At 42.0% G+C, this 25,473-nt stretch overlaps 1 protein-coding gene across 1 annotated transcript; it reads left to right on the forward strand.

Moving 5' to 3' along the window:
• The first annotated feature begins 17,787 nt into the window (after positions 1 to 17,787).
• On the forward strand, positions 17,788 to 23,754 carry LOC146008509 (uncharacterized). Its single transcript, XM_083147876.1, has 2 exons — positions 17,788 to 18,442; positions 21,991 to 23,754. Exon 2 carries the CDS (start codon positions 22,010 to 22,012, stop codon positions 23,399 to 23,401), a length of 1,392 nt encoding a protein of 463 aa, XP_083004002.1. The 5' UTR covers positions 17,788 to 18,442; positions 21,991 to 22,009; the 3' UTR covers positions 23,402 to 23,754.
• The last annotated feature ends 1,719 nt before the right edge of the window (positions 23,755 to 25,473 follow it).

Here is a 25,473-nt window from a genome sequence, read left to right on the forward strand (position 1 = left end):
CGGTAGAGGGGTAAACTTTTGCAGTGTGTAGGTGCTCACTTAGGATCCAAAACCGCTTTTTAGGTAGATAAGACAGAATAATGCTTTACTTTCAGCACGAATTGAACAACATAAATAAACAGCTCTGACTCACTTCTCCACCCCTCCCTGACTAATCTTGGGAAGCTAGTCTACAAATAAAGACTCAAAAGTCTTTACAGTCCTGTATCTCACGGGCAGTGACTTAGCTAGAAATGTTTCACCCCCAGCCCAAAAAAGTTCTCGTACATTCATTATATTTTTTCTTACATACATGCTCATTGCCATGGGTATATTTTTAATTGTCAGGGGTTACAATCTCATTGCCATTGGTTTCTCCAGGAGTTACATAATCATTGATGGAGGTTTCTTGCCAAATGCCAGTAGGATAGATGTCTTCCTTGTCTCCTATGGGTATGGGTCCTATTACTTGGGTTTTAGTGCATTCAAACATGTGGTAAAACACAAAAAACAGGGTTTTTACCACATTTTTACTTTAATGCATCCCGCTCTCTACCTCTTAAACATAACAACAGTGTGAGCCTTTGGCATGTGTCAAAAACATAGGGCTTCTTGGGAAAGGCGGGTGGTAACAAAAATAGTACAATTTATTGATATGTAGCACAATAATATCCATTATTACAACTACATCACACAGTAGTGCCACTTATAGACATTGCACCAGGTACAGACCCTCAATTACACTACGCCGTGTAGAGACCCTTATACACATTACTCCAGATAGAGACCCTCATATACATTATGAAGTGAAGAGCAAGAAGATGCCGTGGAAGTCCCAGGGAAGGCGACCGCCTTGCAAAAGAGTTTAAATGCTGCTGCCCACTGGGTGAAGAGGAACTAAAACACTAGGGTAGGAGGCAGGCCCCCCATATCTCTCTCTTTCTCCATCTCTTGGGGGGCCTTAAATCTGCCCCTGCCTGCAGGTAGCCACCATCTTAAAAATGGATCATATTTTACTAAATTTAAAATCTATTAAAATATGCCCTACAAAATGCCCTACACTGCAACAATGTAACAAAACAAACCACATGTTTTAATTCATCCTCTACAACTGAGTAACGTCGTTCCAAAAATCCCTCATAGGCTGCAGATAAAACTGTCCTATAGATTGTAAGCTTGCGAGCAGGGCCATCCTATCTCTGTTGGTTTGTTTCAACCCAGTTTGTTTAATCACTGTTGTTTCCAATTGTAAAGCGCAAAGGAATATGCTGCGCTATATAAGAAACTGTAACTAAATAAATAACTGTCAGTTTTGACCAAATAGGAAGTGGAAGAAAAAAACTGACTGTTGAAGCTCTCTTGCCCTGAAATTTGGCACAACTAACACCATAGGACCAAGAGTTCTATAAAGTCAGAGCCACAAAGCTTGGGGTTGGGTTTTACTTCAAAGTGAGATCTATATTGCAGTGTAAAAATTAAACTATTTTCCCTGCACAGAAACAAAATAACTCACCCAAATCTAATTCTCTCTGCACATTTTACATCTGCCCCCCTGCAGTGCACATGTTTTTGTCCATTTGAGAAGAAATTTGCCTCAGAGAGTGATCCAGAATAACAGCCAGAGATTGAGGTAACAATATGGTTAAAAATAAAGCAGACTAGATTTATTTATTTACAGTTTCTTATATAGCGCAGCAGATTCCGTTACGCTTTACAATAGTAGACAGTGATAAAACAAACTGGGTACCAACAGACAGACTTGGTGGTAGGAGGGCCCTGCTGCAAGCTTACAATCTATAGATGGGCCAAAAGTAGTTTTTTCTGCTGTCAAATTCTGTCTCTGTGTGGTAAATTTACTAAGATGGGAGTACCATTGAAAATGGCGTGTTGCCCATAGCAACCAAATAGATTCTACTTCTTATTTATTTAGCACCTTCTGGAAGATAATAGATATAAACTGATTGGTTGCTATGGCCAACATCCCATCTTCAATAGAACGCTCATCTTAATAAATGTACCCCTATGTTTCTATGGTTTCCCATGTTTTAAGGAGTTTTTCACTAAATGGTTAAAAAATAAGGACGCACATTTTAAGTGACTAAATATAAATATAATGTTTAAAGTTCACCAGCAAATCAACCTCAATAAGAAGAATACTGGAATGGAGAAGCACTTGTTGCAATTTCTTACCCACAGTTCAGAATGAAACTTTGCCATAACTTATATTACCAGCTGCCAATCAAATGACTCAATCTTTGCGGGCGCACAAAACCTGCAAAAAAATAGATGGGACGTACAATAGTGTAAATATTTCAATGAAAACGTACTTCTGAGCAGGAATAATCAGACCAGAATTAAGAAGCATTCATGGCTTATCAGCTTGTAACACAAATGAGAACTGCGCAGAGGGACATCAGTCCACTGCAATCCAATGCAAAGCAGTGTGAATCCAGGCTGCTTTGCATCCACAAAAGTGAAAGCTGCACTGTATGTCCCTCTGTGCACTCCACGTTTGTGCTGCACACAGATAAGACCGAAACATTTTTAGTGCCGCTCACATTATTCCTGCTACCAAGTAGATCATCAGTTAAATGAAGAGTTACACTACCATACGCTCTTGTGTTGTGAGTGTATACAGTATATAAGTGAAATGAAAGCAGGTGATAGAGGGTGATGGATGGGTTATTAAGAAAACTAGCACGTCCCCCAGACTGTCATTCTATTTGGACATAGATTGCAGAAATATTTCTTTAATTCATTTCTTATATATTTCATTAAATGCATGCATCATGGAAGTATAAAGTTGCAAATTGCATTCAGCTCTGCATAATGCCATGATGTTTAAAGTTAATGTGTGGACATTGTCAATATGCTATACACAACATGATGACAGCATTCCCTGGTAGTCATTACATGGTTCCCATTCTGTTGACAGTGTGTCATTAGGGGGTTATTTACTAAGATTGGAGTTTGATTGAAGATGGAATTTTGTTTTGGGTGACCAGAATCTATTTTTTCTTTATTTAGCACCTTCTAGAAGATAATAGATAGAATCTGATTGGTTACCCATAGCAACATCCCATCTTCAGTAGAACTCCCATCTTGGTAAATAAACCCCTTAAAGTCTTAGTGGACAGTGTGACCTTGTAAACCAACCAAATGCGGGAAGACATTAGAAGAGTGTGAATGTGCACAGGTAATGGTTACATGATAAGCCCCCAATAAAAGTACAAATCAACCTAATGTTCTTAGAGTTAACAACACATACTTTTATTCAATAACTTGGAGCCTGATTCAGACCCATGTGCCGACCTCTGAAAATCGTTTCCATAGATCTGCGCACGAGCGCAAGCACCAGTGTGCATGTGTGAGCATTTAAACTGTGGACCCCCAAGACCGCAGTTTAAGTAGTGGGCAGCATTGACACAATGGGGCGGCAATGTGGTATTTTGTGCCCACATCCCGCGGAGAGACCCGGTGAGCAGGTTGTTCTTGCCCTGTGCTGGGCACCCTTCCCTATGCAGCCTAGTGCCGGCAGTTGTAGTTTAGTGAATCCTCACTAACCCACAATGTTGTAGAGCAATACATTAGGTTGCCAATATGAAATGATAAAAGTGCTTTCTCCACCATAGAATAATCTTGAGCAAATTAAGGTTGAAACTAGCCTGCTGGTGCCACGGCGGATGGAATTTGCACAAAAGCTACCCCATAGGGTAGGGAGCAATATTGAGTGAATTTGTCCTAAAACCAGCTTACGCGGGGTGCAAACCAGATGCCATTGCCTGCTTTTAACTGCCTTGTCACTGGCACCTCACACCCTTAGAAATGAATAGGATAAACCCCTTAAAGTATTATGGGTCAATCCAATTAGATGTGAATGGTGCAAGCTGCCAGTGCCATTGCCTTTCAATGGCACCAAATCTCACAACCCTCATTCAAAGTTCATGCAGTCCTAAAGTGCTGTAAAATGCAGATGTTGCCATGCTAAGTTATGTGTGGATTGACCCTGTAACAATGGCATAAAAATCATTAGCAATATAGCATTTTACAGTCATTAAGCCAAACGCTGCACCTGTCACTTAAATGGCACCTATGGGTAAGTGCAGCTGTTTTGAATATACTGCTCACTTGTAAAGGAATTGCATAGACCAAACAGCAGGGATCAGAGTCCAACAGCTGTAAGCACAAGCTGCTGAAGTGCTTACCCAGTGTCTGTACGCTACAGATCCTATTTGCCAATAAGGGGTGCCCATTTTGAAGTTTTTATATCAAGCCAGCAGTGTTGGTTGATGTTCCAAAGCCCTTATGTATTTCTTTGCTGTGATTTTCTCAGCTAAGACACTGTACCAGTCGTGACAATGTCCCAGTAATGAGAAACTACTGTGCATACACAGTAGGTTAATATTTTATTAAGTTAGCAATCCACAATTATAGCATAGCAGTAATTCCAATTATATTATTAAGCCAAAGTAAATTATTAAATGGATACATTTTTTTTATCCTTATTCCATAGTAGGCACAGAAAAGATTTGAATTGATAGAATCATGAATTAGAGGGCTAAGGGGGATATCCTATGCATAATAGGATCACTGGAGGCTATTCAATTAGATTTTGTTCAAGCAAATTAAGCAAAATCCCTAAAAGCAGACACGTTTTCCTGCGGCCGTGTGTTTTTGCATTTCTCCATTTGGAGAGCCCAATAAAAGTATTGGCAAAATTTGGTAAAAAATAGAGAAAAAGGTTTGTTTTATACTCCCGATGTGTCACTATACTAAAGGTGTACAACTTGGAAGAGGCAAATAGCATGGCCTTGAAAGAAGTGAATTACTGTACAAGGTGGTTCAGAAGGTACAGATGCAACCACTCTGATTGTGGCTGTGAATATTCACTCCCGTCGCCATAGTTCTAACATTGTGCAATCATGGGTATCATTAGTAACAGTCCAGCACTCAAAATTGCTGCAATGCATCAAGGGCCTTATTCTGGTTGATTTGTTCGCTTACACATTCACTCGCAGCCGAGCGAACGAACAGCACACGCACACGGGGGAAAAAAGGCATGCCTATAAGGCCACCAAAGCCGTTCGTTCTGATAAGCACCCAAATCAGAATCAGTTTATTGCCAGGTGTATCAATAAAAAAATGCATAATACACAGGAATTTGTTTCCGATAACTACCACTCACTGTTAAAATACAATGCAATACAATTCCAACATCGGACCTGCGACCGGACGCCTGCCCTAACACTCTGGCTACACCCTTCTTGTCCACAGATAACGGTTCCTGGTCTCACGGGACCTGGCCAATAGGGGATTCCCTGTTACCGTCAGCAACCGCCTGTTACTGACTCTGCCCACTACGCAGTGGGCGGGGATATCGTTGCCACCACCAGACTCCTCCTACGTGGCGCCTGGAACCACGGATACCTCCTCAGGCCCAAATGCTGGCACCTGAGTACTACCTACTGGAGTGTGTGCATCGACACGCTGCTGACACCCCCCCGACAGGCGTCGATTGGTTCCCCACTGGTCACAGACCAGACCTCTGCTTCGGTAGCTGGCAGAGCGGAAACTTGGAGGATGCTGGATACTTGTACCCAGAAGAGTCAGAGAACAGAATTATTGCAGTAATTCTGTCAGTCACAAGATGAAAGCAGTCGTCTTGGGCAATAGATGGTTTATTTGCTCAAAGTAGAAGTTCTTAAAAGAGCCCTCTCCTAGATCCCTAGGAGGTACAACATACAGATAATGTTACAGCATTCAAATCAGGTAGATTGTACATCTAGCTCAGGGCTGAGCCCTCCTTTTATGCTACTCCAACACACAGTACCACAGGGGGTAAGCCCAACCTGTGTACTTTAACCAATCAACGTAAGTTCATGCAGTGTGCATGCACTCAGCACATGCACAGTCAGCATTGTCCCCATGGACAGAGGGGAGTGGTTACTCCTCTGAGCCACAGCCCACCTGGGGGGCCCAGGTACCACCCAGGTGCCGGTCTGTCTGGCCAGGGGGAAGGTTTCCCTCCAAAACATACTTCCAGGATCCTGCCAGGGGACTAGCTGAACATCTTTGGCCCAGACATGAGCTCCATAGATGGGCAGCCCTGATCCCCTGGCCGGGTCTCCTGCCCGCCAATGGAGAGCCCCATGGATCTCCAAGGAACCACTCAGCTTGTTGGAAAGCTGAGGTTCCCTGCTACCTTTCCTGCAGCTCCCAGCTTGGAAGCTTTCTGGGAAAGTATTCCGTCTTTGGGATAAAGTTTGGGGGAGACCCAGCAGCCCACACAGGACTTTAGATTCCCCTGGGACACAGCAGTTACAGTAAGTGCACTTTTCCTTTAAAATACATTTAAAGCACGCGTGTTACTCTGTACACACTGAGCCTTTGCACTGCACAGGCTCCACACCCAAACAACATAGTTTAAATACATTTACAATATTATACAGAGGGCAGTATTCAATGAGGCTGATTCGCCATGTTTTATGGCGATTTTGTGCTATTTTCGTGCTGTAAGGCGATTTTTTTGACTAAAACGGTGAATCACCCTATTCAATGACCAGATGGCGAATACATTTCAAGGTTTTTATCGCCATGATTCACCGAGTAGCAATCGCTATCTTTTTATGGTGAAGTGGAATGTGAACTTTTAAAACAAAGTTTTTTGTTTTTTACATTTGGTGTCAAAAAATCAGGAATTTTATTCTGAGGAGGGGCATGCTATTTTTATTCATGTGCTGTAAGCACATGAATATATATTTAATTTAAAAAATATATATATATATATTTTTTTTAATTTTACACAGAGCAGCCAGCAGGGGGCCGGGAGCCGAGCCACTCATTAGATATTCATATATTCACTGCACCCGAATATTATATATGCACGATTGGGTGTAGTGAATACCCGGTCACCTGTTGGCTATCCCGGGGGGCAGCCTGTGCTGCCTGGCTCCCGGGGAGCCCACCTCCCCCCCACAAATGTTCTGGGGCAGGCATGGAGACTTCTGCCTGGCATCGCCACAGGAGTTAAAATTCGCCGGTCAGGGGCAGTGAGCCCATGACTCGTTGAATACTGGAGTCGGCGAGGCTCCGGAACACGGCGGGCAGTGGCGAATGTGCTGCGAATCCTAAACAGGATTTGCTGCACATCGTCAAAATTCTCATTGAATACTGCCCATTGTCTTAAGCCTGTGCCCAGCACAGGCTTTATTAACCTGCAGCACTGCAGCATGGGACATGTAGTCCCAGCTCAGTGCCTGCACATATAATTTACAATATGTGCTTTTTACTTTGTTCTGGTGCCCCAGCCCTGCAACCCAGGAAAGCCATCCTGAATTTGGCGCCAAGCGCCCATTGTCCGGGATGGTGCAGCGGCATAGAGAGTTAACCCCTTCAGTGCCATTAACCACATGTGCCGGGCTCTCCAGCCACAGGGCCATACAATAAAAACAGTACACAATGTACTTTACACGACACAGGGAAGGGGCAATTACAGATACTTGACTATATGATCGGGATGCAGGTTTCGCTAGTGAGGAACTGACTAGGATGGCTGCCTGGGGGAATAAACTATTTCTGTGTCTAGTAGTCCTTGTAGGCCTTAAGCTGTACTGTCTGCCAGATGGTAGCCTCCTGAACAGGATATGTGCAGGGTGGGACTCCTCCTCAATGATCTTGCCTGCTCTTTTCAGCACCCTGGCATGATAGATGTCCTCAACTGCAGGAAGGTTTGTGCCTATGATTTTCTCCGCTGTTTTCACGATGTGTTGTAGTCTGCATCTGTCATGAGCTGAGGCCGAGCCGAACCAGACAATGATTGAGGAACAGAGAACTGATTGGACGTTCCCTGCGTAGAAGAGTCTGAGAAGCTCCTCCGGCAGTTTAAGCTTCCTTAATTGATAGAGAAAGTATAGCCTCTGTTGGGCCTTACCTACTATGCTCTCGATGTGGCGTGCTAATGCACGTACGCTACCGTGTGCATATGGCTCTTTCCCTGTCCGCTCAGACTTCCAGCGTGTGGACAGACAAGTGAACAGGCTCTGCTGGTGTTTAACACTCCACAGCATGAATCCGCATGGAAATAATGCTCAAACCATTACCCAATTACCCAAAAGTGTGCTTCCCGTGTTGCTGCCATGTAGTTAGTTAATTGATAAATGAGAGAAACGTCTATGCTGCATGGGTGTGTATTGCCTGCAGCTGAAAGTAATTTAGCTATTGTGCGTGTTGATTGTCTGATCGAATGCAGGCCTGCTGAGGCGGCTGTGCTGCGAGGCTTGAGAGTTGCTTTATTCATGCGATTGTTTCTCATGTGAAATAGCCCGAGCGATCAGTGAATCGAGCGAGGCTGCCGCCCAGCACTTGTCACCAAACATGTATACGCCCAGGTTGCTGCCCAGTTTTTCCCAGTTTTGATGCAGCGCCCAACGATACGCCCACATTACACCTACTGTGTCCGAGTGTACCCGTCAAAGTATTTCTGTTCACTGGGTCACATCCGTGCATGGCTGAGTGAACCTGCACATGTGCATTGCGAATGGTAGGCTAAAAAATGTGCTCTGAGCGAAGTTATATCTAAGCGAGTCAATCAGAATAACCTCCAAAGTCTCTAAGTTTCCTCAAGTGTGGAGCTGAGCCACAAAAAAATTGAAAGACAGTAATTGGTTCAGTTTTTTTATAAATGTGGAAAAGACAATTGTACCACCTGTAAATATGTACCAAACAAGACTTTAACAATTGATTTAGGCTAGGAAGAGAGATCATATGAGATTAAAATGTTTATAAACTGCTATACAGCAAATGTGATTAACATGGTCCTTTATGGGTGTAAATTGAAATATATAGGGAGAACAACTCAATCTCTAAAGCAAAGTTTTCTAGAACATCAAAGAAACATACTCAATAAAATTCAGAATCATAGTGTATCTAAACATTTCAGCAGGTGTCATAATGGGGACCCAAATCAGTTATAGGCTTGGAACACATCTCTCTTAGGAAATTAGTTTAAAACACCTTTGTAAACAGGTCAATCTATCCAGACAGAACTAATTAATCAGTTGACCAAAATACTGTTAAATAAGGGTACTGACATGAAACTGAAATATTTAATCCATATACATTATCAGTTTTTGGAGATTAAGTTTTGAAATTTAGAAGCTTAAATCCTCCTGGGATATCAAAATAATATTGTCATGTCTGAATACTGTGAACAATAAAATAGATGTGGTCAATGCTAGATTAAAGATCACAGTAGAAGAGTGCAATGCTATGTCCATTAGACTGAAAGTCATGTACTTTTATGTGCCAAAATATAGGTTTATGTTAGGAAAATTCAATTACTGTATGTCTTATAAATGTTATAAAAAGTCATATTCCTGTATAGAATACAATGCGATTGTGGAAAACTTTCTTTGAATATGAACTAGCATGCGGTCCATAGACAGGAAAGTCATGTGCCCACCTGTGAGTTCTAAAGACCGGATGTCCGCCTTCCTTCGTTAACCTTTGTGCCAAGATTTATGCGGACCCAACCGCAGAGAGCGAAAGTTGAATCATTGGATACTCCCCTAACCCATAATACCAGCTCTCTCAAAATCTTATGATCTAATCCCGATAAAGGACTACACAATAAAACATTTACTTTTTTTAAAAGAGATTATAATACAATTAAACAAATATCCCAAATATAAATCTGTAAGAAACTAAACCACCGCAAACAAAATAAAATAGAATAGAATAAATATGAATACCAGGGGAAATCTTAAACTGGGTACATACGTAAAGATATATAAACTAGCACAAAGCACACACAGGATCACCTTTGAAAAAGCTGCAGACTACAGTGAAACACGTCCGTTGGCTACTTTCTACATTCTTTGTGCTTGGACCAGTATCTAGACATTGACCGATGCACTTAGGAGTAATTTTTGTGGTCACAATAGTTCCAAACTCAACAAACTGTATCCACTCCTCCATACTAACTGTGAATCTAGTGAGGACGCACCAAAGGCACCTGCCTCCACAAGGACTCCTGGGACTTTCCTCCAATAGTTAAGGTTGTGATAATTACCATTTCCCAAGAACAGTGTGTCTGTTGCTAAGGAACTGTGTATTTTACTGCCAAGGCGTTAGTGATCTGTAACCATTGAATAAGATCAGGTCTAGTTATATAAATAGGAACAAGCTCAGCAGTACTCTAGAACAATATAAGTTCTGGGTGAGATTTAATAGGATGAGAGATTCAAAAAGTGAGAGATGTGGTGAGAAATTTTCAGTTTTTTTAAAGCAGCAATCCTGTACACTTCAAAATCTATCTAGTTTTGCAGTGTAAATGATTGCCGCTTTAAAAAAAAACTGGAGATTTTTTACCAAATCTCTCACTTTCTGAAACTCTCATCCTATTAAATATCACCCTCTATGTGGATGTACTGTATGAATTGTGTTTTTATTACTTATGTATTATATGTACTTATTAAATATCTGAATTTTTATCCAGACAATCATAGTCCCACTTACTTTCTTTTTAAATTTAGAGGCAATAGAATTGAGCGCTGCATTTCACAGCTCTGTGTTTGTTATATATATATATACATACAGACAGTATGCCTGTGAGTACGCATAGCAACAACAACCAGCCTGGCTAAATCTGTATAAATTGTTAGTTGATAATTGATGAATAGAAAATCCCCAACACTACCATTATGGTAACTTCCAGACCATGGAGTGTGAGAGAATGTGAGGCCTCCAGAGGAGAGACTCATGGGCAAAGTGATGTCAAAGGGGCTTAGCAAGGCATCAATGATGGTTACAGGATTCAGGGAGTTGCAGATGAAAAGGTCTTGGATGGAGACCAGTTATTACAGACATATGTAGCATTCCAGAGGGCCCAGCAGAGAGGGACCGAAGGAAGTTATAGACATGTCAATTAGGTATTCAGGGTTGCTGTAGAGTGGGGATGAAGCTTATTTGGGGGGCAGAGATGAAGAGAGTATTAAAAGTGTGGGCAATTGATCAAGGTGTGATGCAGATAGAGGTGAAGAGTGGTGACAAGGTGAAGAGGAAGGGTGTAGGGCTTAGTAGTGAAACAGCAATGGTGGGGGAGGGAAAAATTAAAAAAAGGAATGGATGAGGTGGAGGGGGGCTGAGGGATAGAAAAAGACATATGCTGGGAGAGAGGGCATATGTTAAACAGAGTGTGCATGAGAGGAAGTGTGCGAGAGACAGCTCATCAGAAAGAACAATTATAAAGGGGAAAGTATATACAAATTGTGTACAAAGAAGAATGGAGTCACAGAAAGCTTGGAGAGACAAAAATGTAATAGTAGACAAAAAGCATGGAAGCATGGACAGATTATACACAGAGAAAGCATGAACAGTGTACAGTAGGAGCACATCTCGTCTATCTTCCTTATGCCATGGCTCAGCATGGCTAGCCATGGCTATCCTATTGTTCTCAGCTGCAATACAATACATAGAACAATAGAGTAGGGGATAAGCAGAGTAATCCAATTACTCACTTAATCTTATTATAGAGATAGTTGACAGTGGCTCATCTGTACATGGAAATTATTATATATTTCAGGCTATTCATCTTATTTCTAAATAGGTATAGTATGAATGCTTTCATGGCATGGATAGTGTTCATTATAGGATGGGCTTATTCATATACTGTAAACTGCAGGGACAGTATTTATTATAGAGCAGGCTTATTAATATACATTTCAGGGACAGTATTCATTGTAGGGCAGGTTTATATCGCTTTCAGGAGCAAACCGGCATTTGTGGTCTGAAAGCTCTGTCTCCAACCCGGGTTGTTGCCGGGTTGGTAACGTCACACAGGGGTGGGGATGTGCGGCTGCACATCATCGGGGTGAGAAAGGAGGAAATGCTTGGAGCTGACAACGATGCCTCCACCATACTGTGAACAGGAACCAGGGTCACCCGACCCAGGTTACCCATTCACACTGCACCTTGATCCGGGTTAGAGCCGTGTTCAACCCTGGTCCCGACCAGGGTTCAACTCCTGGGTTGCTCGACCTGGGGTGGCCCTTTCACACCGCACCTAAACCCAGGTTGGTGATGCAACAACCCAGCATTAAGCCGGATTGAGAGTGCGGTCTGGAAAGGATAATAGTGATATACATTGCAGGGACTGTAGTTATTGTAGGGCAGGCTTATTAATATACATTGCAGTTTTTAGTTATACTGTAATTAACAGTAATAGAAGGGTCAAATGGCAGACAGCCTATTTTTTTTTTAAACTGAACTGAACAATTATCTTCAGTCTTTGTGTTGAAAGTGATTCAGTGCAAGTATAAAATTATGAAATGAGAATTCTGCTATCCCCATCATACTGTATCTCATGACCTTAATGTATTAGAAAAAAATAGAATGAGAATATTCCGGATATTGTTGGTATAAGTGCACAATGTACGTGAATCATATTTAAAAAAAAAATTTTTTACCTGATAAACCACAAAAGCCCCACTATGACTCATTTTTAAATGAAGACTCTATTTGAAAGATTAAGTTAGAAAAGCAAAATGATTGAATAGGGTAAGAGCATTTTACCAAAGGTGGAAAACAAAGCTTCACATGAACTATACTGTGAAAAGATCTGTCAATAATAATAAATCCAACAGATAAGAGGGGAGATACATTTTAGTAACGTATCACAATCATTATGGTGAATTACTCTAAGGCAACTCAAGGATGCAGTATTCTAGCAACTCACACCAAAGATCCTACTACAATGATTCATTCCAGTTTAAGAATATGTTAACTAAGGGGGGGTACACACCAGAATGATTAGGGCTCAATTCCATCAATCTGGATCCAATTCCGATCGATTGGATGCAGATTGTATGTAGATTGGGCATGTTTAAGTCCAATTCCGATCCGATTCCAATCCGATGCGCGTCCCCGCTGTCGTTTGGTCGTTTTACAGATCCTACCTGCTGCAGTGAGGATCTGTAAAAGATCCATTCAACTGGATACAGACTCAGATCGGATTGGGATCAGATTGGATGCAGATCGTTAGCAGATTGTTAGCAGATTGTGTGCTCCAACAGATCGTGCGAAAATCACACAATCTGCTAACAATCTACTAACAATCAGGATCGTTCTGGTGTGTACCTGGCCTAAGGCTCTTGTCAAGGGGTTGAGCTCACTTCTCTTTATTGAGCACCCAATTATTTCAGTATTTAGCACATTCCCAGATGACAGAAAACATTGCATATGACACTGGGTCACCCTATAATTTCTAATCTCATCGCTTATATCAACTCTCTCTTACTTTGATTATGATTTACAAGGTCACTTCTTTAGTGTGAAGTGCCGTATCATAGATGCTATTCACAATCTTACATTTTATTGAATCTAACAAGTGGAATTCTTAATATGGATGTACAGTTTAGGCAAAACAGTATATACAGGGACAGAATTCCTGATAACAATAGAGTATATTGCCGCCAGGTTTAAGTCATTAAGAGGGCACCTACTCCACTGTCCCGAAAAGGTTGGAGACTGGGGGTAGGGTGGTGGGTGGGCAGGGATTAGCAAACTGCAATCGTGCCGGGAGTAGGGGTGCATTTGTAGCACTGCCCAGCATTCCCTACGTCACATCAAACCATTATATACAATTCAGTAGCTCCACTGTGCACTGCTGTCCTGAATCCCCGCCCCTCCTCATCTTTATCAGCCATTCTAATCAACTCCCATCTATCCACAGCAAATATCTCACCGCAGCATCTCAAGTTTCTGCCTCATCAATCTGAAATGTATGTGTTCTCTATTCCTGGCCCCGGAACTCAGAAGGACAGGGAAAATACAGAGCTTCCTTCTGTAATTGCCCAGTGGGTGGTGTAATGACAATGAACATACAGTATATAGTAGTTATGCATCGAGGAGGGTGTATTTGTTCTTTCCCGGATGGGGAGGAGTTTTCTTAACACTGTCTTAACACTGTCTCTGCTAGGGCTGGATTATTAATATGTGTGTGTCATCTGGCAATCACATTGCCACAGCGACACTCTCTGCTTTATTTGTCAACCACAGCATCACTGGGACACTCTTTGCATTATGTGACAGTCAATACATCACTGCAACACTCTCAGCATTATCTGGGCTAGCATAATTACTGAAACACAGTGTCACTGCAACATTTAGCATTATCTGGCAGTCACAGTGTAACTCTCCCATTATTTGGCGGTTACGTTCTCGACATTATCTGGTGGTCACTGCAAGGCTTTCTGCTTTACATGATGGTCACTGCATTGTCTGTATTATTTGTCGGATGCTGTGATGCATAGTGTATATGATGGTTGCTGCATGCCCACTGAAAAATAGTTGGGCCGGCTATGCTCTCTACTGCCTTAGTTGTTGGTTGCTGAGTCAGTGTAAAGCTGGCCATACACTACAGTGATTTGGACACTTTTCATCCGATTTCAATGGATTGGGTTAAGAAATCGGATGAAAAGTGTCAAATCGTATGTGTTTTGTCTCTGATTCCACTTGGCAAGTGCCTTAAATGATGACAATAGCACTGGTATGTAATATGATCAATAGAGCTGTCACCACATCATACAATATAAGGGACAGAGCAGAGCTGCTGTACATGCCTAGTGTACCAGCTTCTTCTACCACATTTACTGTATGTGTGGATCTGAGCTCTCAAACATCACAATGGACCAGAGAGTAGCTGCCAGGAGGAAGAGACAGGAGCCTTACCATGAAGTAGAAGATTGTGAGCTGATAAAGTGCAGTACTGGTTCTATTACGTTTATGTATTTATTTAGTATATGTTTAACCTTTTCCTGACTACTTATGTAAATGTTTGAAACAGCCTATGCTTTAGAGCATTTGTACTGTTAAACATTAATACTGTATTCCATAGTATCGAGTGTATATATAAAACTTTCAGGACTGTTACTGCTCCCCAGACTCCCGTACTTACTCCAATGTGCTGCAGAGTGGGATATTTTGGATTACATTTGGAAACCCCCTTCTAAAAATCTTGCTTTTGCCACTGCCGTGCGCATCGCATCAGAGTCAGATATTGAAGGTGCTGCAAGTAAGATCTATCAGATTGCACAGCCTCTGGCAGTTGTGAATGGAACCACATATAATATTTTGTATGCAAAAGGGAGGCATACAATATATATCACATGCTGTCTAGCTGCCAGGGAGCTCCTGGATGGTTCAAGGTGGTACGGCTGCGATTTCTCTACTGGAGACGTTGCAGTAGTGTATAGAGACCTTAACACTGGTGTTTCTTAGAATGAGGAGACTATGGGTTCTGCAGCTGCAGCAGTTGGGGTATTAGAGGAGCAGTTTGTCTCTAGCTGCTGCTGAAGTTGTGCATGCGCACAGCATCTATGCAAGGAAAGAGAGGGGCCTGCATATATATATATTAATACACTATATACCTCAATTGCCCATGAGAAGGGAATATAATGTATTGCCTCTGTTTTGGAATGGGATATAGAATTGCCAAAAGAGAAAGCCTATTAAATTGTGTTTACGTTTTGTTCTTAAATACAACTATGTTTACTTTTTCGACAATACTACATTTAGCTGTGTGGGACAGCGATGGGGATGGATTGTGCCCCAGGGCTCGCCAATGTGTACCTAGGAGAGTGGGAACATGCCCATATATATAATAATAATAATCCATTCATCGTTCCAATTGCACTAGACATAGACGATGTATAGACGACATAGTGATAGTTTGGATGGGTACTGACACACAGTTTTTAGAATTTGTTTAATATTTGCATAATAATTTATTTACTTTAAGTTTCACATATAAATTTAGTGATACCAATATTTAGATCTGACACTAACAGCAGAAAGTAAATATACTACGGGCATAAATATAGAAACATGCACTTTATTTAAAACTGTGGATAGTAACAATTATTTAGTTTGTTTCAATTATGAACCAATTGGGACTGTCCTTGATGCCTCCTCTGAAAGGATTTTATTGCTGTGGGAAATGCAATATGTGTGCCCATAGTCTAAAAGGTAAAAAGAACATAAAAGCAAGAAATGGAAAGGATTTGGAAATCAAAGGGTTTTTAATTTGTAACACCACATACAGTTATGGCCTGGTACATCGTGGCTGCGTTGCGCATACAGTGCGCCATGCAAATCGCGCCTGGATCGCGCCTGCTCCTTGCGCTATAGTCCCGTTATAGATCGCGTTATAACGTAACGTAATCTTGTAAATGTAACCTGCACTTACACTCATTGACCACCAGATGTCACTTTTCCCAAACAGTACAGCGCATGCGTAAAAATCTCTTCTACAAAACAGTGGCCGCCACGACTTTTCACTACGGATTTTGTCCTTACTTTACGGACAGATTGTTTTGTATTTATTCGCAGAAGCAGCTACGTACGGTCATTTATGTAATTGGTACAGAAGCCATGCTAACCTTTGCTATTGCTGGATGACTACTTAAAACATTATTTGAGGACCTACAGTATCATACTTTACACTACGGATTTTGTCCTTACTTTACGGACAGAGTTCTTTTCTTTTATTCGCAGCCGCAGTGACGTACTGCATGGTCATGAACTGTATTTGATTGGTGCAGAAGCCATGCTAACCATCTGCCAGGAGTAAAATCACAGGCAATAGTGGCCTAGCGGGTAGAGGCACGGCTTCACTATCTCAGTATCAGTAGTTCGATCCTCAGTTGATTACATTATATTTTTATTTTTTAAACGTTTTTTTTTCGCAAAATAGATTTAGCTTTTCAGATAAAACTCCTTGCCTTGAGGACCGTGTTTCGGGATTAAATTCGCTAACCATTGCTAACCAGCCACTTTTCACTACGGATTTTGTCCTTACTTTACGGACAGATTGTTTTGTATTTATTCGCAGAAGCAGCTACGTACGGTCATTTATGTAATTGGTACAGAAGCCATGCTAACCTTTGCTATTGCTGGATGACTACTTAAAACATTATTTGAGGACCTACAGTATCATACTTTACACTACGGATTTTGTCCTTACTTTACGGACAGAGTTCTTTTCTTTTATTCGCAGCCGCAGTGACGTACTGGATGGTCATGAACTGTATTTGATTGGTGCAGAAGCCATGCTAACCATCTGCCAGGAGTAAAATCACAGGCAATAGTGGCCTAGCGGGTAGAGGCACGGCTTCACTATCTCAGTATCAGTAGTTCGATCCTCAGTTGATTACATTATATTTTTATTTTTTAAACGTTTTTTTATCGCAAAATAGATTTAGCTTTTCAGGTAAAACTCCTTGCCTTGAGGACCGTGTTTCGGGATTAAATTCGCTAACCATTGCTAACCAGCCACTTTTCACTACGGATTTTGTCCTTACTTTACGGACAGATTGTTTTGTATTTATTCGCAGAAGCAGCTACGTACGGTCATTTATGTAATTGGTACAGAAGCCATGCTAACCTTTGCTATTGCTGGATGACTACTTTAAACATTATTTGAGGACCTACAGTATCATACTTTACACTACGGATTTTGTCCTTACTTTACGGACAGATTGTTAGTACAGTATTTATTCGCAGAAGCAGCTACGTACGGTCATTTATGTAATTGGTACAGAAGCCATGCTAACCTTTGCTATTGCTGGATGACTACTTAAAACATTATTTGAGGACCTACAGTATCATACTTTACACTACGGATTTTGTCCTTACTTTACGGACAGAGTTCTTTTCTTTTATTCGCAGCCGCAGTGACGTACTGGATGGTCATGAACTGTATTTGATTGGTGCAGAAGCCATGCTAACCATCTGCCAGCAGTAAAATCACAGGCAATAGTGGCCTAGCGGGTAGAGGCACGGCTTCACTATCTCAGTATCAGTAGTTCGATCCTCAGTTGGTTACATTATATTTTTATTTTTTAAACGTTCTTTTTTTTTTTTTTAAACTAATACAGTTACAGTAGTTGGTGCTTATCAAAATCTTTCGGACTTTTCCACAAACAAAAACGATAGTTAATACCCATACTGTACATACTGTACTGCGCTACAGAGAACGTTTTTTTTCAGCAACAATAGATTTCTCCAAACTCAGACACAGACCGACACCTCAGACAATAAGATGTTGATTGCAGTCATATGTTAATTTCAGTCTGCCTTTTTGTTTCGCTGGTAATTGTACATAATTCAAATGCACCTATCAGCTTCATGAAGGATTTCCTTTGTCTCTGCCAGCATAAATTCAGCTACAGTACATTAAAATTGTCAAACAATCCAGTTTGTTTTTCTGCATCTAAACCGTGTAGAATTGCTACGGATCGTCTCTTCATCTCTTGCCTGTATACAAGCACGAGATTCTACCTGTACACCTGGACTATTCATTCTGCTGAATCCAAAGTCAAGTTGTTGCTGCTTTCGTGTTTCTACCGTTTTACCATCATACTGCCTTCCTTCCGCAAGAACACTACTGTATCTTCTCGCTGGAGCAGTAAGTACACTATACAGTAGTACAGTCATTTGTACATTTCACTGATTGCTGCATTACAGTATACAGTAAGCAGCACTACAAAACGGTCCCTGCGCGGAAGCGCTCGGTTCCCACCCTTCCCTGAATGAAGATGTTTCCCTTCTTTCCCTACTGTTCAAATGCACCCGGTGCAGAATACTGTATACTGTACAAGTGCCATTTAGAATATTGTACAATGTGTTAAAATTGCCTGGTGTGTATGGGCCGCAAATCCCCGACTAGCGATGACAGTACTCTATTAGGGTGGGCTACTGTAGGCTGCTACTGTAAATACTAGTTCTCTTCGTAATACCATTGGTGTAATACCGTAAAACACGTATTTTTTCCTCAAACGAGGGGACCGGTGTTTTTCTCATGTTTACAGACTGTTTCGCAGAGTCAGTCAGTAATAGGAGCACATGTGATACAGTATCGTGATTTTCAGCCATGTTGGGAATCGAGATGGCTGCACAGTGCAGTAGAGATAGCGCCATGTGGAATATTGTACAATGTGTTAAAATTGCCTAGTGTGTATGGGACGCAGATCCCCCGCTACATTTGCGAGGGCAGGATCAACTTTCCCTCCCCCTTACTGCACTTCTGCTTCAGGTACTGTACCATACAGTAAGTACCATAATGAACAGTGCATGATTCTCTTGAGGACCATACAGTACACACTAAACGTTTTTCATCTGAAAATTGCCTGGTGTGTATGGTCCAGAGTTCCCCGACTAGCGATGAGAATACTTTATTAGGCTACTGCAGGCTGCCGCTATGGGTATTGTCCGTATAATGTGTAATAAATCCTGGATTGGGGTATTGTCAGTAATATTGTTGTAATACCGTAAATAACGGATCATTTGGCATTTTTTCCCGCATACTGTACTTGTAATTGAAGTAGTCACAGCAATAGGATCACGTGGTATCGTGATTTTCCGCCATTTTAGGGATCAACATGGATGCCACATACAGTACAGTGCAGTGCAGTAGAGATACTGTAGCGCCATTTAGAATATTGTACGTGTTAAAATTGCCTGGTGTGTATAGGCCGCAGATCCCCGACTAGCGATGACAATACTCTATTAGGGTGGGCTACTACTGGCAGGCTGCTACTATGGGTATTCTCGTATAATCTGTGCAACTGTAAATACTGTTGGTGTAATACTGTAAATACTGTATACTGTAGTAACGTATTTTTTCGCAGTTTGGGGATTTTTGCGCATATTAATAGACTACTGTATTTCGCAGACTCAGTCATACTGTTTGTGTAAAAAATCCCCTAGCTGTGTACAAAATCCCCTAGCTGTGGGTGTTCGTATTGTAATACTGTACAGTAATTACTGTACAGTAATACTAGATTACAGGTATCCGGAGAACCAGAATACTGTACCAGTTTATTTTTTTATTTTTTTTATTACATTTTTTATTAATTCATTGCATTATTATTATACAGCAGGAACAGCATGTGGTGTCATTGCATTATTATTATTACAGTATACAGAGGGAGCAGCCTGTGGTGTCATGGCATTACTTTTATATTATACAGGGGGAGCAGCCTGTGGTGTCATGGCATTATTATTATACAGAGGGAGCAGCCTGTGGTGTCATGGCATAATGCCATGACACCACAGTCTGCTCCCCCTGTACAATAATAATTATGACACCACAGGTGGCTCCCCCTGTATAATATACAGTAAAATGAATGCCATGACACCACTGGCTGCTCCCTCTGTATAATAATAATAATGCAATGACACCACATGCTGTTCCTGCTGTACTGTATAATAATAATGCAATGACACCACAGGCTACTCCCGCTGTATAATATACAGTAACAATAGTAATACCATGACACAAATTATTATACAGGGGGAGCAGCCTGTGGTGTCATTGCATTATTATTATACAGAGGGAGCAGCCTGTGGTGTCATGGCATTACTTTTATATTATACAGGGGTAGCAGCCTGTGGTGTCATGGCATTATTATTATGCAGAGGGAGCAGCCTGTGGTGTCATGGCATAATGCCATGACACCACAGGCTGCTCCCCCTGTACAATAATAATGACACCACAGGGTGCTCCACCTGTATAATATAAAAGTAATGCCATGATCACAGGCTGCTCCCCCTGTATAATAATTTGTGTCATGGCATTACTATTATTAATAGTAATGCCATGACACAAATTATTATACAGGGGGAGCAGCCTGTGGTGTCATTGCATTATTACAGATACTGTATGTCGTTTTAGATCATGTTAACTTACTACTATCCTGTGTTTTATCCTCGACCAGGCTCCTCCTGTCCTGCTGCGGCTCCACACATTTCTGTTCCCCTCTCTGCGGCCTCCTGAAGCGTCCCCCACGAGTTGCTCTGCGGGCGGCCCCAGCCTTCCTCCAGTCTCTGAGTGCAGACGCGTGGGTGGGAGGCGTCAACGTCATGACGTCCACACCGCACCCAGCGTCTGCCGACTGCCACTGGGGATAAGAGGGAACAGGCTGCCGGCCGGAGCCCTCCTCCACGTAGCCGTGGAGGCCGGCGGCCATGTTGCTGTGGCCTCAGACATCATTTAAAAAACCACAGTAACATGGCCGCCGGCAGTGAAAAAACAAACAAACGGCAATGCGGCCTCAGAAACGGGCGCGGCCCGCAGCACACCTGCCAGAGCGGCCTGGGGGGCAGATGGCATCCTGCCCCCCGGCCCAGCCCGCCCCTGCCTCCACCCCTCCTAGTCTGTCTGTCTAAGCCCCATCTGTTAACGTACTGTACTTTTGTTTATCGCTTCATCCCTTTTATTGAAAAAAAAAGCTCATGTCTATGCAGTACGGTCACATAATTTTCGGTACTTGTGACTTACAGTATCTGGGCAGCCAATGTTGAAATTGTATGCCAGTACCCTAAGCATGCGATTTGATGCGATTTCCCTTGAAATTCCTTTGAAGAGAAAATTGCTGTTGCATTGTATGCTATTGTATTGCATGCGATGCGATTTGATGCGATTTTAATACTGTACTGTATGTACAGATGTACCCAGATGCCTGTTTCATACAGTATGTGAAATGGCCCCCCAGACCCCATTTTTAATTGTATTCCCACCCTGATGGCTAAATGCCCCCATTGTTAACGCCACCCCACTATCAACGCCAACCCGAAGCGTGGCGAGCGGCGGCGTTACGCGTCCTCCGACCTTTTCATACCCCCACAATCCACGTCGGCGTGGAGTTGATTTTATATAGTGTGGCGAGCGCAAGTGGGGTGGCGTTAACAATGGGGGCATTTAGCCATCAGGGTGGGAATACAATAAAAAATGGGGTCAATTGTATGATTGTATGCAATGCAATTTGACGCGATTTTAGGTGCGATGAAGAAAATCAGGCGCCCAAATAAGTCACAAGTACTGTACCTACTGTAATTTTCACTACTGTAATACCATAATACAATACTGTATGCTACTGTATTGTACTGTAACTAATGTACTGTACTGTACAGTATGTACTGTATTAACTTGAATCTTATTGTTGTGTATTGTAGAGTGCACTGCCTACTGAAGATGGTGAAAACAAAAAAATTCTATTCTGGAGAACCTACACTTGCATGTCCCAAGAGAATGGCTGCATTAGTGCCAAACATTAAAAATAATATCGTTAAGAAGAAAGCAGGAAAAGAAAATATTCCTGTTGTCAAACTACGGAAAAATGCCAAGGCCAAGAACAAGTCTTTGTTCGCGACTATAGGAGAATCTCACGATGACTGTCTGGTGCAAGACATTAACACTGATGCACAGCAAGACATTAACACAGTGACAGATGTGTCAGTTCCCGTAGATAATGACTTGCACCCTTTGGAGCTTCACATTACACCTCTGGAACAAAAATCTCAATCACCGTCCCGTAGGAAACTTAACTTTCTGGATCACAACCCACCACAATGTAGCTGCACAGGGCTGGTGAGAGACATTTTGGGCAAGATGACCCACCTGGAAACCCAAAACAATGGACTGTCTGTACATGTGGATGAACTGAAAGCGGAAATTCATGTACTGACAGGACAAATTAAAGTGCTGTCAGGAGGTCTGATTGACATGCTTGCTCAAGCCAAACAATGGCAAGCTGCTACAGGGCCACCCATTACACCCACAACATCTAATCCAGTACAATCACAATTTGACTGCCCTGATGCATTTGAAACAGAGGATTTTGACTTGGAAATGACCCAACCAACCACATCTTTCCACTTTTCGGATTTGGAGATGACACCAGCTTCATCCAACCGATTGGCCAGCCCTAGCATGGACACAGAAACTGTTTTACCAAATGAATTGGTGAACATGGACACAACACCAGTGTCATCTCACTGGTTGCCTGCCACACATAATGCTTCAGATACACAACAACGTCAGACCAACTTAACAAGTACCCCACTGACATCTCACTGGTTGGCTGACAGACACAATGCACCATCCCAAGCCTCTAACAACATGGACACTGCAATGGTTGCATCATCCCAATTGTCCCCTGGAAATATGATCGTCGCAACCTTACCTCAACATCAAAGAACATCACCTCTACATGAAAGAACACCTAGAATCATACCCAAAGAATTGTGCGCTGTGGGGATTTCCTTGCCTGACATGCCGCTCAAAGTCATCACAGCTGAGGGTGTCAACACTCTCTTTAAAGCAGCGAAGATGGAAATGCACCGTTATGCACAACAGATTTTCCAAGAGCATGTTTCTTTTGACCTGTATAAGAATTGGTGCAATCGGGTCAATTATGATGGGCAACGTAATAAATTTGCAATCCCAGAAAATCTGCGCCTCGATATAGTGACACGGCTCATGGGGAAATTTGAGCTTACAAAGGCTGATTGTACAAAGATAAAGGACACTATAAATGGATTGCTACGGATGCCCAGAGTTACACGCTGGACGTGCTTACTGTAGCACAGCAACTGGAGACGTCTCTTCAAACTGGCATCTACTGTACTCACAGAACAAAGGACTGGCAATGAAATGGAAAAAAAGTACGTTTATGATCTTACTGTACTGTATTTCTCTCCCTCTCTCCCATCCCCTTCCAACATACTGTATCTCTCTCTCCCCCCCCCCCTGACATCCTTGTGACCATTCAGTACTAACGCTATTCTCTTTTCTTCTCTCCCCATGCCACTCTACAATGAGCAAAATCAAGCGAGTTTGGGACCGAGAACAAAGGACTGGCAATGAAATGGAAAAAAAGTACGTTTATGATCTTACTGTACATTACTGTATCTCTCTCCCTCTCTCCCATCCCCTTCCCCTGCCAACATTTCCCCCCCCCCCCCCCCGAAACCCTTGTGACCATTCAGTACTAATGCTACTGTATTCTTTTTTCTTCAACCCTTATCCACCACATGCCACTCTACAATGAGCAAAATCAAGCGAGTTTGGGACCGAGAACAAAGGACTGGCAATGAAATGGAAAAAAAGTACGTTTATGATCTTACTGTACATTACTGTATCTCTCTCCCTCTCTCCCATCCCCTTCCCCTGCCAACATGTTTCCCCCCCCCCCCCCGAAACCCTTGTGACCATTCAGTACTAATGCTATTCTTTTTTCTTCAACTCTTATTCACCACATGCCACTCTACAATGAGCAAAATCAAGCGAGTTTGGGACTGAGAACAAAGGACTGGCAATGAAATGGAAAAAAAGTACGTTTATGATCTTACTGTACATTACTGTATCTCTCTCCCTCTCTCCCATCCCCTTCCCCTGCCAACATGTGTCTCCCCCCCCCCCCCCCCCCCGAAACCCTTGTGACCATTCAGTACTAACGTTATTCTTTATTCTTCTCTCCCATTATCCACCACATGCCACTCTACCATGAGCAAAATCAAGCGTGTTTGGGACCGAGAACAAAGGACTGGCAATGAAATGGAAAAAAAGTACGTTTATGATCTTACTGTACATTATCTCTCTCCCTCTCTCCCATCCCCTTCCCCTGCCAACATGTCCCCCCCCCCCCCCCGAAACCCTTGTGACCATTCAGTACTAATGCTATTCTTTATTCTTCTCCCCTTATCCACCACATGCCACTCTACAATGAGCAAAATCAAGCGAGTTTGGGACCGAGAACAAAGGACTGGCAATGAAATGGAAAAAAAGTACGTTTATGATCTTACTGTACATTACTGTATCTCTCTCCCTCTCTCCCATCCCCTTCCCCTGCCAACATGTGTCTCCCCCCCCCCCCCCGAAACCCTTGTGACCATTCAGTACTAACGTTATTCTTTATTCTTCTCTCCCATTATCCACCATGACACTCTACCATGAGCAAAATCAAGCGTGTTTGGGACCGAGAACAAAGGACTGGCAATGAAATGGAAAAAAAGTACGTTTATGATCTTACTGTACTGTACATTATCTCTCTCCCTCTCTCCCATCCCCTTCCCCTGCCAACATGTCCCCCCCCCCCCCGAAACCCTTGTGACCATTCAGTACTAACGCTATTCTTTTTTCTTCTCCCCTTATCCACCACATGCCACTCTACAATGAGCAAAATCAAGCGTGTTTTGGATAGAGAACAAAGGACAGCCACGCCTTGCAAAAAGCTTTGTTGTGACCAACAGTACTTTAAATTATTGTACCTAAAATACTGTATGACTTTGTCCTGTTTAAATTAATGTGCTGTGTTTTTTTTATTTTATTTTTTATTATACTGTATTTGAAGTCCCCACACATGATTCAAATTGTACAGTATGGTACTGTGTAAAGAAGTTTTGGAAAGATGTACTGTACTGACACCTGCCCAGTAGACTGTACTGTAATAATTACAAACTGCAAACCATCTTTAATGAAACGTACTGACAGTAATGATTGTTATAAATTTTTTATTAAAAAAAAAAAAAAAATTATATTAATTCTAATAATAAATTGAAAATCCGATTTATTATCATCTGCAGCATTTGCACCACTCTTCTTAATTCTTCTGTGAAAATAAACAAACAAACAATGTACAGTTTTAGAACAGAAAT

Source organism: Crinia signifera, chromosome 6 (genome assembly GCF_055691185.1).
Source record: "Crinia signifera chromosome 6, ASM5569118v1, whole genome shotgun sequence".
Taxonomy (NCBI): Eukaryota; Metazoa; Chordata; class Amphibia; order Anura; family Myobatrachidae; genus Crinia; species Crinia signifera.

Coding starts and splice junctions, on each gene's coding strand:
- LOC146008509 (XM_083147876.1), top strand. CDS start 22,010: ATGGTGAAAACAAAAAAATTCTATTCTGGAGAACCTACACTTGCATGT.